Below are 15,068 nucleotides of genomic sequence, written 5' to 3'. Positions count from 1 at the left end.
CTCCTTGGAGCACAAGAAAGCTGCTACTTTTATCCTTCCTTGCTTGCTTTCAGTGGAAACCTTTGTGTTTGCCCTGAGGCCCCTGCCAAGAGGGCTTCTGAAACAAGTTCCTACTTCCTAGAGGGCTATGCACTTGAAGGAAGTGAGGCAGGAAACCTTCCCCGCTGGGAAGCCCATGAGGCTGGCTGCTGTGCTCCTTCCAGGTGTCACAAGGAAAGAAAGCTCTCCCAGATGCCCTAGCAATGTTATCTATGGGGCAAGTTGCCATTTTCTCATGCGTGGAGCACCTAGCAGTGGTGGAGCAAGACTTCCTTGTGCTCCAATGGCTAAGAAGAGTGGAAGAGTCATTGCTCAATGCCTTGTGGTGCTACAGGGCTCTCTGGGGACAATCTTCCATTTCTCAATGGAAGGTATACATGGAGGAGGCAGTGGGGTGCACAGCTCTCTCGCACTGTTCTTTGTTCTGCTACTGCCAGGCACCTCTATGTAGAAATGTGAGACTGGCCCAGCTTCTAGGATCAGCAGTGGGTCTTGCTGGGCTCAGCCTTGCCAGTGCTTAATGCTGGTTCTACCCAGCATGCAATTCTTCAGCATGTGGATGCCCCACTTTTTAACCCCAATGTGTCTTACCTGAAGATTTTGAATGGGGTGATGAGCTCAAAGGTGCGGCCTTTGGCTTCTCGGATAGTGGCGCCATGCATCTCAATGAGGCAGATGGCGATGCCCATTTTAAAGAACTGTGGGTGAAATTGGTACAATAATAATCAGACTTCAGCTTATAGCCACAGTGATGTTCCCATTACAGATTTACAGCTCTATCCCTGACAAAAGCAAAAGCCATAAAAAGTAGCCCAAACATGTTTCCTTCCATTTCTTTTGTTTAGAAATGCTGACTGCTAACTTGTTCTTCCAACAGTTAAATCCTCAGTGCTGACATCACCCCAATCCCATTATCAGACACAATACTATTTATTCTACTAATGGAGAGGCAAGGATCCTTCGCCTTCCAAGTCCAAGGGCAGAAAAAAAAAAGAGGGGCCCCAAGTTGCTCCTCCAAACTCCTAAGTAAGGCACAGAACCAAAAAATCTGTTTCAGAAGTATTTGGGGAGGTTCAGAAAGTTCTCTAGACTGCGCTTCTGACTGCTGAAAGGCTCTGGTGCTCACCTGTTCACTTTTGTATAACCACATCTCAGCCAGGACAAGCACCACATATAGCTTGGATTTGTAGCCTTTGAGCTCCAGGTGCCCAGATTTTTGGAGATGAGTGGTGCCACTGAGGCACGGCCGGGGACACAGCAGCCGCTGCTCAGCCACTCTCTGCTGCAAGGCGCTACACCACTCATTCCGCTGAGCTGCAAGGGCAATTGCCAAAGACCAGAGTAAAGTTTCAGTGAGAACTGACACATGCAGAACGAACAACAGCAGCAGCAGCAGCAGCAACAACAACAACAGCAGCAGCAGCAACAGCAACAACAACAGCAACAATTTCCCTGTCCATCTGGCTGGGTTTCCTCAGTCACTCTGGGAGGCTTTCAACAGAACATTAAAAACAGAATAAAACTTCAAATATTAAAAACTTTCCTAAACAGGGCTGCCTTCAGATGTCTTCTAAAAGTTGAATAGTTGTTTATTTCCTTGACATCTGATGGGAGGGCGTTCCACAGGGTGGGTGCCACTACCAAGAAGGCCCTCTGCCTGGTTCTCTGTAACCTCACTTCTCGCAGGGAGGGAACTGCCAGAAGGCCCTCGGAGCTGGACCTCAGTGTCTGAGCTGAATGATGGGGTTGGAGATGCTCCTTCAGGTATACTAGGCCAAAGCTGTTTAGGGCTTTAAAGGTCAGCACCAACACTTTGAATTGTGCTTGGAAATGTACTGGGAGCCAATGTAGGTCTTTAAGGACTGGTGTAATATGCTCTTAATGGCCACTCACAGTCACCAGTCTGGCTGCCGCATTCTGGATTAGTTGTACATTCCGGGTCACCTTCAAAGGTAGCCCCATGTAGAGCACATTGAAGTAATCCAAGAGGGAGATAACCAGAGCATGCACCACTCTGGCAAGACAGTCTGCGGGCAGGAAGGGTCTCAGCCTGTGTACCAGATGGAGCTGGTAGACAGCTGCCCCGGACACAGAATTGACCTGCACCTCCATGGACAGCTGTGAGTCCAAAATGACTCCCAGGCTGCACACCTGGTCCTTCAGGGGCCCAGTTATCCCATTCAGGACCAGGGAGTTCCCCACACCTGCCCGCCCCCTGTCCCCAAAAAACAATACTTCTGTCTTGTCAGGATTCAACCTCAATCTGTTAGCCACCATCCATCCTCCAACCGCCTCCAGGCACTCACACAGGACCGTCACTGCCTTCACTGGTTCCGATTTGAAAGAGAGGTAGAGCTGGGTATCATCCGCATACTGATGAACACTCAGCCCAACCCCCCTGATGATCTCTCCCAGAGGCTGCATGTAGATATTAAAAAGCATGGGGGAGAGGACGGAACCCGGAGGCACCCCACAAGTGAGAGCCAGGGGTCTGAACGAATGAATTATGGAAAGCATCCAACCTCTGCTTAAAAACCTCCAAGGAACTAGAGTCTCCACCTCCTGAGGGAGTCCCTTCCACTGTCAGACAGCTCTTGCTAGAGCTACAGGCCGCTCTCCTTCTCTCAACCAAGTGAAAAGGGCAAAGTGTGGGCAGTGAACAGGATCACAAGGGGTGTTTGTGTGTGTGTGTGTATACGAATATTTGAAACAGATAAAAATAAGAGAGCGGGTGCTCTCTGCTGGGGTTCAGGATGTGATTTCTCACCCTCACTTTCAGCTCGGAAGACAAAGATCCTGTGTTTCGTGACAACTTGGAATTTGTTGTCCTTGGTGGAGCGCACCACATCAATGACAGAGAGGGGAACCAAACCTTTAGGATACGGCTCCTGCAAGAGACAAAGGGAGCTCAGTGTTGTCATTTCTCCAATCTAGTTATATCTTATGCAGATCTGGTTTTTCCTCCCCAGCCGGAAGGCAAAAAAACAAAACAAAAACCAGCTTGGCAACCGGGCTCTTGAAAATAAACAGATGGGTCAAAGGCTCTTGCATGGGATGTTGGGGCCCTAAATGGATGGTTGTCTCACAATGACCCCTCCCACAGCCATGTCCCCTCCACATGCACAGAAAGGCCCACCCTTCCTCAACTGAGCCAGGACCTCCCATTGTCTTCTCCCTTCGGTCTCCCACTCGGGTCTCCCTGAGCACACACCCCCCCCCCCCACCAAATGTGCAGCATTTAGCAGCCAGAGTTTCTCTTCTTCTGGTCCCACCTTTTCATTGTTGAAATACATGAGACTTTTCCCGTCAAATCTGACAAAGCGTCGCTGGAAGACGTAGTTCCTGATGGGAATAAAAGGAAAGCCGGCTGAGTCCAGAGCCCTTTATCAGGGGCACCTCTCTGCACTGATAGAGCTTAAGAAAGGCCTGACTTTGGTACCAGCAGGGCTCAGTCCTAGAACTGATTTTAAGGCTTATTGCAAAAAGGTTTCAGCTCTCAAGGAGAAAGCCTCTCAACTAAGGCTGAAGAGTAAAGAGTAATGGACTAATTGTATGCCTTTCAGCTGTTCAATAAATGTGCTTATTACCAAAACTTCAATATATGTACCTTTCAGAGATAATCTGAACACTTAAAGCCATGTTGCTTGGAAACACATGTGACACCCCCCCCCATGGTCATCTTCAACGGGGGGCAATTTGGAGCAAAGAATCCGAGAAAGTGTAAGAACAACAACAACAACAACAAAAGCCTCAAATACCCCAAAACATGTTATGTTCCTAATTGGCACTTCATTAAAATTTGCCCTTGATGATTAATACACCAAAGACTAAGTCAATCTGTTTACTGATTAAATACTCTGCATATGTGCAGAGTGCATTTCCTTCACAGAGTGATGCCGCCTACTCTCACACATCAGGGCTTAGAGATCCTGCCCTTCACTTCTGGGTGTGTATAAATCTCAGCATTTCTTCTTCCTTTCCAGGACCTTTCTCTTTACCAAAACAAAACTATCAGTTTTCCGGCAGAGATGTAATTATTGTTTTTGTGTTTGTAGTTACTTCAGCTTGCGTGATTTCTGATGCTTAAATTGTGTGCACTGCTCTAGGCAGTTTATTGGGAAAGAGGCAAATAAATGATTGCAAGTAAGCAAAGAGCCTGTTTCCGCACAGGTTTTAACTTGGCGCATTTCCCTTGCCACTTACCCCTGTGGAGACAGCTTGTCCAGCCAGCCGTTGAGCACAGTGACCGAGCGCTCTGACAGCGAGGTATAGCTGGCATAGGGGGAGATGGTTAGGTCCTCTGAAGTCTCATCAGGATACAGGTGGTCAGAGAGTCTGAATGGGGAGCCTTTGGCCCACAGAGCCTCCACTGAAGAGTATCCCTCCGTCTCATTCTGGGCAATGTGGACTGGCTGCATGGAATGGCTCTTTTCTTCTATCTTGGTGTTTCTGCTCCTGAAAGAAAGACGTTAGACCTGTTTCTTGTAGCATGGAAAGCCCTTCGGCTATAGAACCAATTCAGTTCTCTCCCACAGCAGCTGGTAGCAAGAAGGGCAATCCTGTTCCTTTCAAAATGCCCTTTAGAGGAGCAATGAAGACAGAAGATCAGGAAACACCAGCCCCTGCCAGTCCCATTCCTCTGTCCTGCTCTCCTCATTGAAATTGATAAGCAGAGGGGGAGTTAGAGTACAGTTAGGACTTATGCACACTTCCTTTGGTCCCACTGCTTCCCCCTGGGGAAAACCATTCTTTAGCGCTTAACTGGAGCAAATGGAAATCAGATTTTCTGCAGATTGCCATTTGTTCTGATTCAAAGGTAAAGAGCAAGGTTTCCCTGGGAAAGGAGTGGGGCAAGGGGAAAACCACTCAGACCCATACCTAGAAAGCGCAGGTCAAGCAAAAAACTGCCCAGAGCCTTGCTTTCTAGGCACAGGACAAGCGGAAGTGTGGACAAGCCCTGAGTGATGGCCGATCCTGTGAGTCCCTCTCTGCTTCACGTGAAAGACAGGCAACCACTAGTAGTGCTGAACCAGATCATACCTGGTTGAAGCCCATGCCCGTAGTTACTCTGCACTGTCTAGTTTGGTGAACTTCTTTGCAGACTGCACCAATGAGATGCCATCTTCTGAGATATTTCCCAGTGTGTCCCTGCCCCCCTTTCAGCTTATTTTTAACACTGGTAAAAAAGAGTTGAGAAGTAGGGAGAGAATAGTAGCTAAAACCACTTACACGGGCCTTTCTTCTCCCTGGTTTGGTGCACATTCTGGCAACTCTTCGTATTCCTGCCACTCAAGGGATCCTGCAGCCTGGAAGAAGATTCTCATAGAATGTTTAGGAGACAAAGGTAGTTCTTGTTTCCTTTCCTTTTCTTTGCCTGCTGAAAGACAAGCTCCAGAACTCTATGCCCTGTGTACAAATTGATGCACACCAAGCTGCCAGATTGGATCAGATCAAAAGATCAATCTAACCTAGTTTTAAGTTTCCAGCAGTGGCTACACAGACGCCTTGAGAAAGCTCACAATCAGGGCAGGAAGGTATTGGCCACCTTTGGCTGTCTGTCAGGAGTGCTAAGCTGTGCCTCCAGCTATGCTAGACCTTATGTGCTTTTGGACATAAGCTCCATTATTACAGAACTTTGGGAGCCTCCAGAGGATCTCCTTCCAAGGGAAACCAAATCCCGGTTAAGTGCTGTGTGCCTGGGGCATCTCATTGCTCAGAAAAGTGGGGGTGAACATAGAAAGTGGGGTGCCATACTAGGCCTCTGGCATCCCCCTAACCACTTCTGAGGTATAGTGAGCAGCTGCTTCAATCATGGCTGATGTTGTTGTGCTTGTTATTAATCATCTTCTAAGCCACCTTCTCAAGGCAATTTACACGTAGGATAATTAAAAACAGTTCAAAACAAAGCAGCAAATACATTTTAAACAAGACTAAAACCTTGCAGCCCATTTATCCAGCTGAGATAACCTGTTGGAACAAAAATGTCTTCAACTGCTTTCTCGAAAGTGCAGCTCATGGGTGCCTGTTGCATCACAACAGGAATGCTGTTCCACAGGACAGAGGCAGCCACACTAAAAGCCCTGCATGGAGTTACTGTGGAGTGGGCTTCTGAGATCTCTGGAACTTGCAGGAGAAATTCTCCTGTGATCTACTGGGTGTATAAGGGATAAGGTGGACTCTTGAATTAGCAGAACTGAGCCTGAGCAAAGCATTCTCATTGGCTTTCACACTCCTTGCCCCTTACTCCATATTTGCATATCTCCTCACCTGCTCCTGGGCAGGCCACCATTGCCCAAACATGCTCTCGCAGTAGGGACTGATGGAGTCCTCAACAGGTCCTGTGGGGAAACAAAAGCTGAAATGTCAGGAGGTGCTGAAGTGGCAGAAAGAAAAGTCCTCACTGGTCTCTTGGCTCTCAAGAGGGCCAAAACAGATGAGATGCAGGAGATTTTTTGAATCCCACATGTTTGTTTCTACCTGGGTGGAATCTACACACATATTAAAAAACGTGAAAATGCTTTTTTAAAAAAACATTTTGAAAAATACGCCATCTAGTGTCACATTTGTATAATGCACTTTACAACACACTTAAAATGTTGTTGTTTTTTTGCAGTTGTATAGCTGAGTCCCCTGAATAAAAAGGGCCCTTCCCCCAATCTTAATCCACCCTCCAACTGCTATTTGTCTCACAGTGCAACACACACACACATGTAGCAGCTTTGACAATGGGGATTTACATTCTTCCTTCTTCACCGCTACTGTTCCAAACAAATCCAGAGCCTCTTGTGTCTTGTCTGTTCTGGGCCTTGTGTTTAGCATTTCTCAGGTGGGCTCTGAACTCCTAGGCTCCTGTGCCCATGCAGGGTAAACACAGCCAGTTCCCCTAGGAAGTGTGCATAGACCCTATACAGCTTTTAGATTTAGGAGCATATGGAACCCAAACCAACATTTACTCTCACAGTGTCCATTCCCTTTATTGGTGCCTATGTCTGATGTGGTTCTAGCTCTTCCCATGTAGCAATAGCTAAGTGGACAAAGGATGCTGTTGTCGCTCTCACCTGATCTGTTATCAAGTCCCTGCAGAGGATGATCCAGGCAGAGCTGTCCCAAGGACCTGCAAGAATGGAGCAGAGATATAAATCCAGGAGGCCCTCGGTGCTGGACCTCAGTGCCCAGACAGAACGATGGGGGTGGAGAATCTCCTTCAGGTATACTGGGCCGAGGCCATTTAGGGCTTTCAAGGTCAGCACCAACACTTTGGCTCCCAATATGTTTCTGAGCATAATTTAATGTAGGTCTTTCAGGACCGGGGTTATATGTTCTTGGCAGCCATTCCCAGTCACCAGTCTAGCTGCCGCATTCTGGATTTGTCATGGTCACTGTTAAGTTTGACCTCTTTCTCATTTTATGTATTAACTTTATTTTAGACTTTGCCTGGAACTAGCTGACAGTGTAGTAGGGTTTCATTTTAGATTTCCTCAAGAGTCAGCACCACTGAACCAGGCCTGGCAACCACATTCATGAGAAGTGTGAAGCCCTGCAATGTGAACTTGCAAGTAAACCCCTAAAACTTTAAAACTCACTGCACCTCTTAAAGGACTCATTTGTAACATCCCCACCTGACCCTGATCCCTAGAGCTGCCCTGGCATGCCTCAAACTGACTGCAGAGCAAAAGGTCAGTGTTTATGTTTTCAGGATGCGAATTATCCTAGGTTCCATGCCATCCTATCACCCAACATGAGGGCTATATGAGACCAGCTTCCCTTGGCATACTAGGTAGTGCAATTGTGGGACGCTGTTCCTCAGGAATGCACAAATGCATTCTCAGAGCCATGAAAAGGCCTTTGTTCCAGCCCACATTCTCCCTAGCCTTGTGCATCACTTAAGGCAGGCTGGCTGGCTGGCTGGCTGCAAGGTCCAACAGGGATCCAGTCATCAACTCCAAAGGACTGGGGTGTAGAACTAATGATCTGCAACTGACACAACCAAATGACCCCATTCCTATTTTACCTGAGGCCTTTCTGTTGGTTTCCTGAAAGAGCACTGCTAGGAAAGGCATAGATACTCACTTGGCATTCTCCACGGTCACAGTCCCATTTTGCTTGACCAGGTCAGAAGGCTGACTCCTCACAGCTTCCTTCGCCTCCATGCTTTTCACTGGTGAGAGCACAGTGACATCTGACACAGACTCTTTCTGCTCCTCTGGGGAGGCTGACTTGGTGAGGGCAGAAGGAAGCAGCAAGGGCTCTTTCTGCCCTTGGCCGGCAGTTGGCCTCGACTCCGTTGGACTGAGGGTATCCTCAGGTTGGCTCTTGAAGGTGGATGAGGAGGTGAGTTCATGCACACACCTGGCCTCCCCACTCATGCCACTCTCAGGAGCAAAACACTGCAGAGCATATTCCAAGTGGCCCTCCCTTGGTCTACTCTGAGGTGGCAGGGTGACCCCTTGGACTTTGTCTCCTGGCCCTGCCTGGTGCTTTGGACTGAACTCAAGCCTCTCAGCATCCGTGGTACTTTCCCCTGGATCAAATCCCTCCAGAATAATAAACGTTCTTAGAGGTTGTTCAGAGCAAGACGTGGGATTGCAGACAGGCGCAGGTGTTTGTGCCAATGAGACTTTCTCTGGCTTGGCTGCTTGGTGCGCACGAGGAAACAACGTCCTGGGTTTGGGCACTGGCTTGGTCACAGGAGGCGTCGGTTCCTTGTTCAACCGCGGATGCTGACTGTTGTCTTCAGAGTCAAGATCAACCCCAAGGCTGGGAATAGTTTCCACCAAGATGTCTTTCTTTGTGCCCACTTCATTCTTCTCTGCCGCCTTAGTCCCATCCAGAGAATCTACACACTTGCCAGATCTGTAACGAGCATCTCCTGCCATGTGCCCACTTCTGTCCCTCACAAGCAGTCGAGTTTGTTGCACTAAATTCAGAATCCTTTTGCGGTGCCCAGTAGCGGTGATGCCAAGCTTCTGCAGGTCCTCCTTACTGAGAGAGATCACATCTTTCACGGAGCCATATCCATGTTTCTTGAAGGTATCCCAGTATCTCTCCAGATGGATGAGGGCCAGCCAGTCTGCAATGTCAGAGTCCACAGAGCACTGGTGGTGCATGTCCCCTTGGCAAGGGAGGAAAGAGCTTTTTTCAGCCTACCACCTGAGGGAAAGGGAAAAAAGCAATTAAAAACCTGGCACAGGAAGGCAGCAGAACATCTCTCCTGGAACTGGGAGGAATGGAGAAGAGCTAAGTGTATGGGAATCCTTGGCTTGCCTCATGCACCCCCCCACCCTTGTGTCCAATTTGTGCAGATAAAAAGGCTCAGGAGTTCATATACCTTGAGATTAATTCAGCAGCATAAAATTGTCCTTCCTGAAGCCTGGCTTTCTTGGTGCTCATACCTTTCATGCTAAAAGTTCGCGAAGACAAAAGTTCCCAGAGAACAGCAATGGACTCACATGGAACCCCCTCCCCCACTTTCTCAGGAAGATGGGGCTGACAGACTTCTGTCACACATAGCTTGGCTCTGCACAGAGTCCTGACACTGGGCTGATATGCAGTCTCTGTGGGTCCTGAGAAGTCAGCCCTTGCTTGCTCTTGTGCTGTCTCTCTGTGAGAGTGCCACCAGAGCATTCAGAGCCCTGTCCTCTGTGCAGGAAGATGCAGGCCCATCCCAGAGTGAAACAACTGGATTGTGGCTGGAGTGAGATTCTGCCGGGGTGACCAATATGGGGAGGGGTTTGTGACTGGAAAGGCACTGCTGTAATCTGCCTGAGGGCATGAGAGAGGTCACCAAACTGTGAGTCACACACAGCAAGGACCTCCTTCACACAGCCCGTCTGCCAGCAACTAAGACAGCATCCAGCCTGCTAGGCAGACTCAGGATGGGAGGGTCCCCCCCACCCCACTGTTTTGCAGAAGCCCTTCCTGCTATCAGCTCAGAAATCTCTCTGGTTTCTGCAAATAGATGGAGACCAATGACTTTCCTTTGCGCATGCTGGTCTTTACAAAAATTCAGTCTAACTGGCAAGTCTCACTCCTGGGCAATCCGCACTCCTGATTAATCATCGTTCTTGCAAAATGAATTAAAATAATATATTTCTTACTTATTTACCTGACTCCCAAGTCTTGTGTTCATTTGATTTCCCTTAGTTGTTTAATTCAGTTTCACACTATGGTGCTATGTAGAAGGTGGAATATGGGATCTTTGCCATGGCTTATTCTGGAAGGGCAGATGTCTCAGATCACAAGATGCAGATCCTAACCAAATGTTACATGCAAAGGGGTGCAATGAAAGCACAACAGCTGCTTTTCCCTAGGAGGGAAGCTGTGGGGAGAGAAGATTTGGAATGGAGAAGTGGCAGAAGCAGTGGGGGGTGGGGTGGGATGCCTAGTTCTCCACTCTGTACAAAACCATCCCCAGCTGCTCCCCCTGGGTCCCATATTCATTTCTAAAATGTTATATTGCTGCTATTATACCAGGTTTTTCATCCCCACCCTCATCCCAAACGTTTGAGACAGCATCTCCAAACATGTTTCAAACACTGCAAAAGGCAAAGTGGCTTGTGGTGTGCGTTCTCTCTCTGTGTGTGTTATATTGCTGTCAGGATTGGAGGTGGTAAACCTCTGAAAACCAGTTGCAGGACACCATGAGCAGGAGAGTTTTGTTGTACGTACTTCCTGCATGTGGGCCTTCCCATAGGCACCAGGACATTGTGAGAACAGAATCCTGGACTAGATAGGCCTTTAGTTTGATCTAGGACCCTTCTTATGAAAGAGAGAAAGAGATGCGGAGCAGAGATATGGTGGGTAGAAAAGAGTTAAATGCCATCTCCCTCCCACCCTTGGCTTCTCAACTCCAAATCCCACTCGAAAACCTGCATTTCTTTCAGAAAAGCAACCATCAGACATTTGTGCAGATGCATGCAGCTGTATGTAGCTCTACCCTAATTTAGAAACTTTTTAAAAAGTTTGGGCCAATTCATGGAGTGTAGGTCTGTCAACTGTGATTAGCTATGATGTCTAAATGGAACTTATAAGTTCAGAAACAGTGTACCCCTGAATACCACGTTACTGGGGGGGGCAGCAGTGGCGGGGGGGGGGGGCAAACAGAGTCTATGTCACCTTCACGCCTTGTTTGTGAGTTTCCTGGAGGATTCTCACTGCCCACTGTTGGAAACAGAAAGCTGGATTATTTGGATCTTGATCTAATCAAGCAAAAGAATCCCTATGTTCTAAAAACAGGGATTGTCTTTTTTCAGCATTAAAAAAAACAACATACTGAATTTACTCATGTATTCTCATTCCTAAATTAGGTGCCCAATAGCAAATGCTTTCTGGGCACTGTACAAAAGTCTTGGAATAGGAAAGATTCCCAACAGTCCATCAACACGTTCTTAATTTTCAAAGAAAGGATGCATACTTGTGATCTGTATCTAATCTGCATTAAATGATCCCAGGTACGCTCTTTTGCTTAAGAAACACAAATGTCTTACTGAAGGAGACCACATTCTACTTTGTAAGAACGGCAGCAGCTGCTGAAGGGACCACAGTCTGTCTCCTGCTCACAGCCATTTTCAGGGTTGTGGCCATATCATTGGTTGGGTGCAAATCACTTCGTGTTCAAGAAATAAATAAAAGGATTATGAAATAAATGAAATGATTTAAAAGAATTAATCAGAATTTGTATTTCTCCCCAACATTATGTATATATGAAAAATACTTCCCTTTCAAGGAGCTTCTTTTCCATTACGCTTCTGTCAAATGTCTCGTGCCTCTGGGAGGCTGTGGGTGATGGGGGCTGAGGCAGAGCTGCTAGCTTAGAGCTACCCAGCACATTCATGGTACGTGCAAGATCTGAACCTGGGAGCTTCTGGTGGTCTCTTAGCCATGGCTGTGTATCGGCTCCACAATGTGCTTTTGGGCAGCTCTCCTGACTCACTCCCATCCCCAGTTAGGAAAGTTTTCGCCCATGCAACTGCTACCGAAACTACTCTGGATTAAACTACTGTAATTCTGGCAATGGCTTACCTGTTCTCACCCCCCTCTTCACTCATCGTGGGTGCAGCGGCTGGTGCCACAGGAGGGCTATAAGGTATCCTTAGGAGTCTTGCTTGTAAAGCATCCCAGGCTGAATGTTTTTTCCGTGAATCTAGCTGCTGCACATTACACCACTTTGCGCTCGCTGAGCCTCCCCCCCCCCCAGTTGTCCCATTTCCTCCCATTGTTCAGTGCAGGCTTCCTTCCTGTTGCTCTCTCCAACCCGCCCCCAAACAGGAATTACTTCAGCCATGCACTAGGAGTGCATATTTGTGCATAGGCCGATGGCACTGTGCATGCAGGTAGCTTGTTCATTCTACTTGGCATGAAATGTGTGCATGTATACTTCTCCAGATGTCAAAGTCCTCAGGTGGCAAACCTGTGTCTGAGCTGCACTGCTTCGTATTGTGTGAGTGAATGCGCATGTGGGTGAGGTGGGGTCTCAAATGATCAAATGTTTCTTTTTGTATATATTTAATTCCCTGCACATAGAAAACTGGATGTTAGAGAGGAGGATATTAGCCATTGACAGGCTAATTTTCGATGCGGAGAGATTTTTGTTGTCGTCAGCATCCATCTGCCTTGATGAGACAGTGGAGTGTGCCTCCAGAGGTGAAGTCAAACCACTGCATTAGCAGCACTGACGTGGGCTGCCCAGATGACAAGACCACACTTTTGGCCTTGCTGATGTGGTCCAAAGGAAAGCAGACCAAGACATTTGGTACCAGCTTGGCTGTAGGAGTTGCCGGATGGAGGCATCCAAGATGCCACCCAGCTGTCTTAGGGACCCCACTCCAGATTTGTGTATGGTTTAACCTTTTCTTCTCCCAAATATGTCCTGCAAGGCAGCTGAGGTTTGGGATCAGGGGTTTCCCTCTCCTAGATGGGCTACCTTGATGGGTTCCATCTGCCCTTCACTTCCCTCTATGGCAGGCATGTCCAAAGTCTGTTTCGGGGGCCTAATCCAGCCTGCTGGTTGATTTAATTCGGCCCCTATGGCAGTTTATTTCCTGGGGTAAAATCCCAAAAAACCCTCAACAACTTCAATTGTGGTTGGCTCTTTGGTCGGCCCTCACAGCCCTTCACTTCATCAAATCTGGCCCTCTTTGAAAAAAAGTTTGGACATCACTGCCTACGGAAAATGCAGAAACCACCTTCTGGACCATGGACTCATTCTTGGCCCCACCCACTCAATCCGCTGGAGCCTGTCTTTGCATGCAGGGGAAATCCTTCACTTACTGAGAGTTTGAGTTTTTGGCTACCCACACCTGGTTTAACCAGCCAGCATATACAGTGGTACCTCGGGTTACATACGCTTCAGGTTACAGACTCTGCTAACCCAGAAATAGTACCTTGGGTTAAGAACTTTGCTTCAGGATGAGAACAGGAATCGTGTGGCGGTGGCGTGGTGGCAGCGGGAGGCCCCATTAGCTAAAGTGGTACCTCAGGTTAAGAATAGTTTCATGTTAAGAACGGACCTCCGGAACGAATTAAGTTCTCAACCCGAGGTACCACTGTAGCACAAAAAACCATCAATAAAAAGTATAAAAAGCATTGACTTAAAAAGTACATGCTTTGTATGGAGAAAGTATTTGATCATGTAAGTCCACCTGCAATTTGCTGCAGCAGAGCTAAGACACAGGTTTACGACCTTAGTAAGAACAGTGCCTGATTCTTCACACCAGGTATTATACAGGTGTACTGTCATGTGAGTCAGCACACACCATTGCGTGCAAGTCTGTATATAAGGAAATGAGAGGAAGCAGGGTTTGCCACGGCAACAGGTTTGAGTCCTCTCAAACATAACTAAGTCTAAACAAAGATGACAGGAAAAGCTGAGTGCCCAGTTGTTCCAAGGAGTCAGGAGGAGGAGACAACATGGTGTACTTCACTGCACCCAAATGAGGGGGTTGGGGAATTCAGGGAGCGGCAAGGTCTCAAGTCATCACAATCTGCACTGTATTCATTCCGCACTTAACTTAAATCAAAACTCTGCAGCCAGTATATATCCTCTTCTATTAGAATCATAGAATCATAGAATCCTAGAGTTGGAAGAGACCCCAAGGGCCATCGAGTCCAACCCCCTGCCAAGCAGGAAACACCATCAGAGCACTCCTGACATATGGTTGTCAAGCCTCTGCTTAAAGACCTCCAAAGAAGGAGACTCCACCACACTCCTGGGCAGCAAATTCCACTGTCGAACAGCTCTTACAGCTGTCAGGAAGTTCTTCCTAATGTTTAGGTGGAATCTTCTTTCTTGTAGTTTGGAACCATTGCTCCATGTCCGCTTCTCTGGAGCAGCAGAAAACAACCTTTCTCCCTCCTCTATGTGACATCCTTTTATATATTTGAACATGGCTATCATATCACCCCTTAAGCTCCTCTTCTCCAGGCTAAACATGCCCAGCTCCCTTAGCCGTTCCTCATAAGGCATCGTTTCCAGGCCTTGGACCATTTGGGTTGCCCTCCTCTGGACACGTTCCAGTTTGTCCGTGTCCTTCTTGAACTGTGGTGCCCAGTTTTTTAACAAAAAGGTTTTTAATCAGCCAGATGATTTACAACTAAGCTGGTGAATGTGTACACCCACTGCTGCATACGGGTTCACTGCTACCAGTGCCATTGATGTTGGCTTCCTTGGAAATACCTCTGAGGACTCGCTCCCTGGAAACTGCCTTTAGCAGCCTCAGGTAATCTAAGCCCAGCAGTCAGCCAGAAAGAACGTGTGAAGTAGTAATTGAAATGACACTGGTCCCTGTCCCCCCCACGCTTACCTCTTTGGCTAAAAGAAATGTTAGCGTCTCCTTGTGGGGCGGGGAGAGACTATGCCGGAAACCCTGCAGAGCCGCTGCCAGCCAGTGTGGGCAGCGCTGGGCCAGATGGGCCAGTGGCGCAGCGCCGCTTCGGAAGACCCCGTGTCCGCCCCAGAAGTTGAACCTCGAGCCCCGCGCCGGGTCAGGACTGTCCGGGAGCCAAGGCTCCCTCCCTCGGTGGCGCCCGCC

The 15,068-nt window shown here is 48.0% G+C and overlaps 1 protein-coding gene across 3 annotated transcripts in view; it reads right to left on the bottom strand.

The window, feature by feature from the left end:
• Positions 1 to 15,068, bottom strand: part of ARAP3 (ArfGAP with RhoGAP domain, ankyrin repeat and PH domain 3) — a 38,056-nt gene extending 22,988 nt beyond the window's left edge. Inside the window, exons 1-10 of one of the 3 annotated variants that reach the window (XM_081872588.1) lie at positions 14,841 to 15,068; positions 8,110 to 9,189; positions 7,098 to 7,153; positions 6,307 to 6,377; positions 5,269 to 5,345; positions 4,243 to 4,494; positions 3,312 to 3,381; positions 2,807 to 2,927; positions 1,166 to 1,353; positions 631 to 737 (exon numbers count right to left, since the gene is read on the bottom strand). In XM_081872588.1, coding sequence (XP_081728714.1) covers positions 631 to 737; positions 1,166 to 1,353; positions 2,807 to 2,927; positions 3,312 to 3,381; positions 4,243 to 4,494; positions 5,269 to 5,345; positions 6,307 to 6,377; positions 7,098 to 7,153; positions 8,110 to 9,146 — 1,979 coding nt within the window. In that variant the 5' untranslated portion in view covers positions 9,147 to 9,189; positions 14,841 to 15,068. Of the gene's footprint in view, positions 1 to 630; positions 738 to 1,165; positions 1,354 to 2,806; positions 2,928 to 3,311; positions 3,382 to 4,242; positions 4,495 to 5,268; positions 5,414 to 6,306; positions 6,378 to 7,097; positions 7,154 to 8,109; positions 9,190 to 12,060; positions 12,212 to 14,840 lie in introns of those variants that run through there. The other 2 variants (XM_081872587.1, XM_081872589.1) reach the window with 2 other exon arrangements.

This window comes from Podarcis erhardii (genome assembly GCF_964252035.2).
Source record: "Podarcis erhardii genome assembly, chromosome: 8".
Lineage (NCBI taxonomy): Eukaryota > Metazoa > Chordata > Lepidosauria > Squamata > Lacertidae > Podarcis > Podarcis erhardii.
The sequence above is the reverse complement of the archived record's forward strand: the minus strand, read 5'-3'. Positions and strand labels throughout refer to the sequence as shown.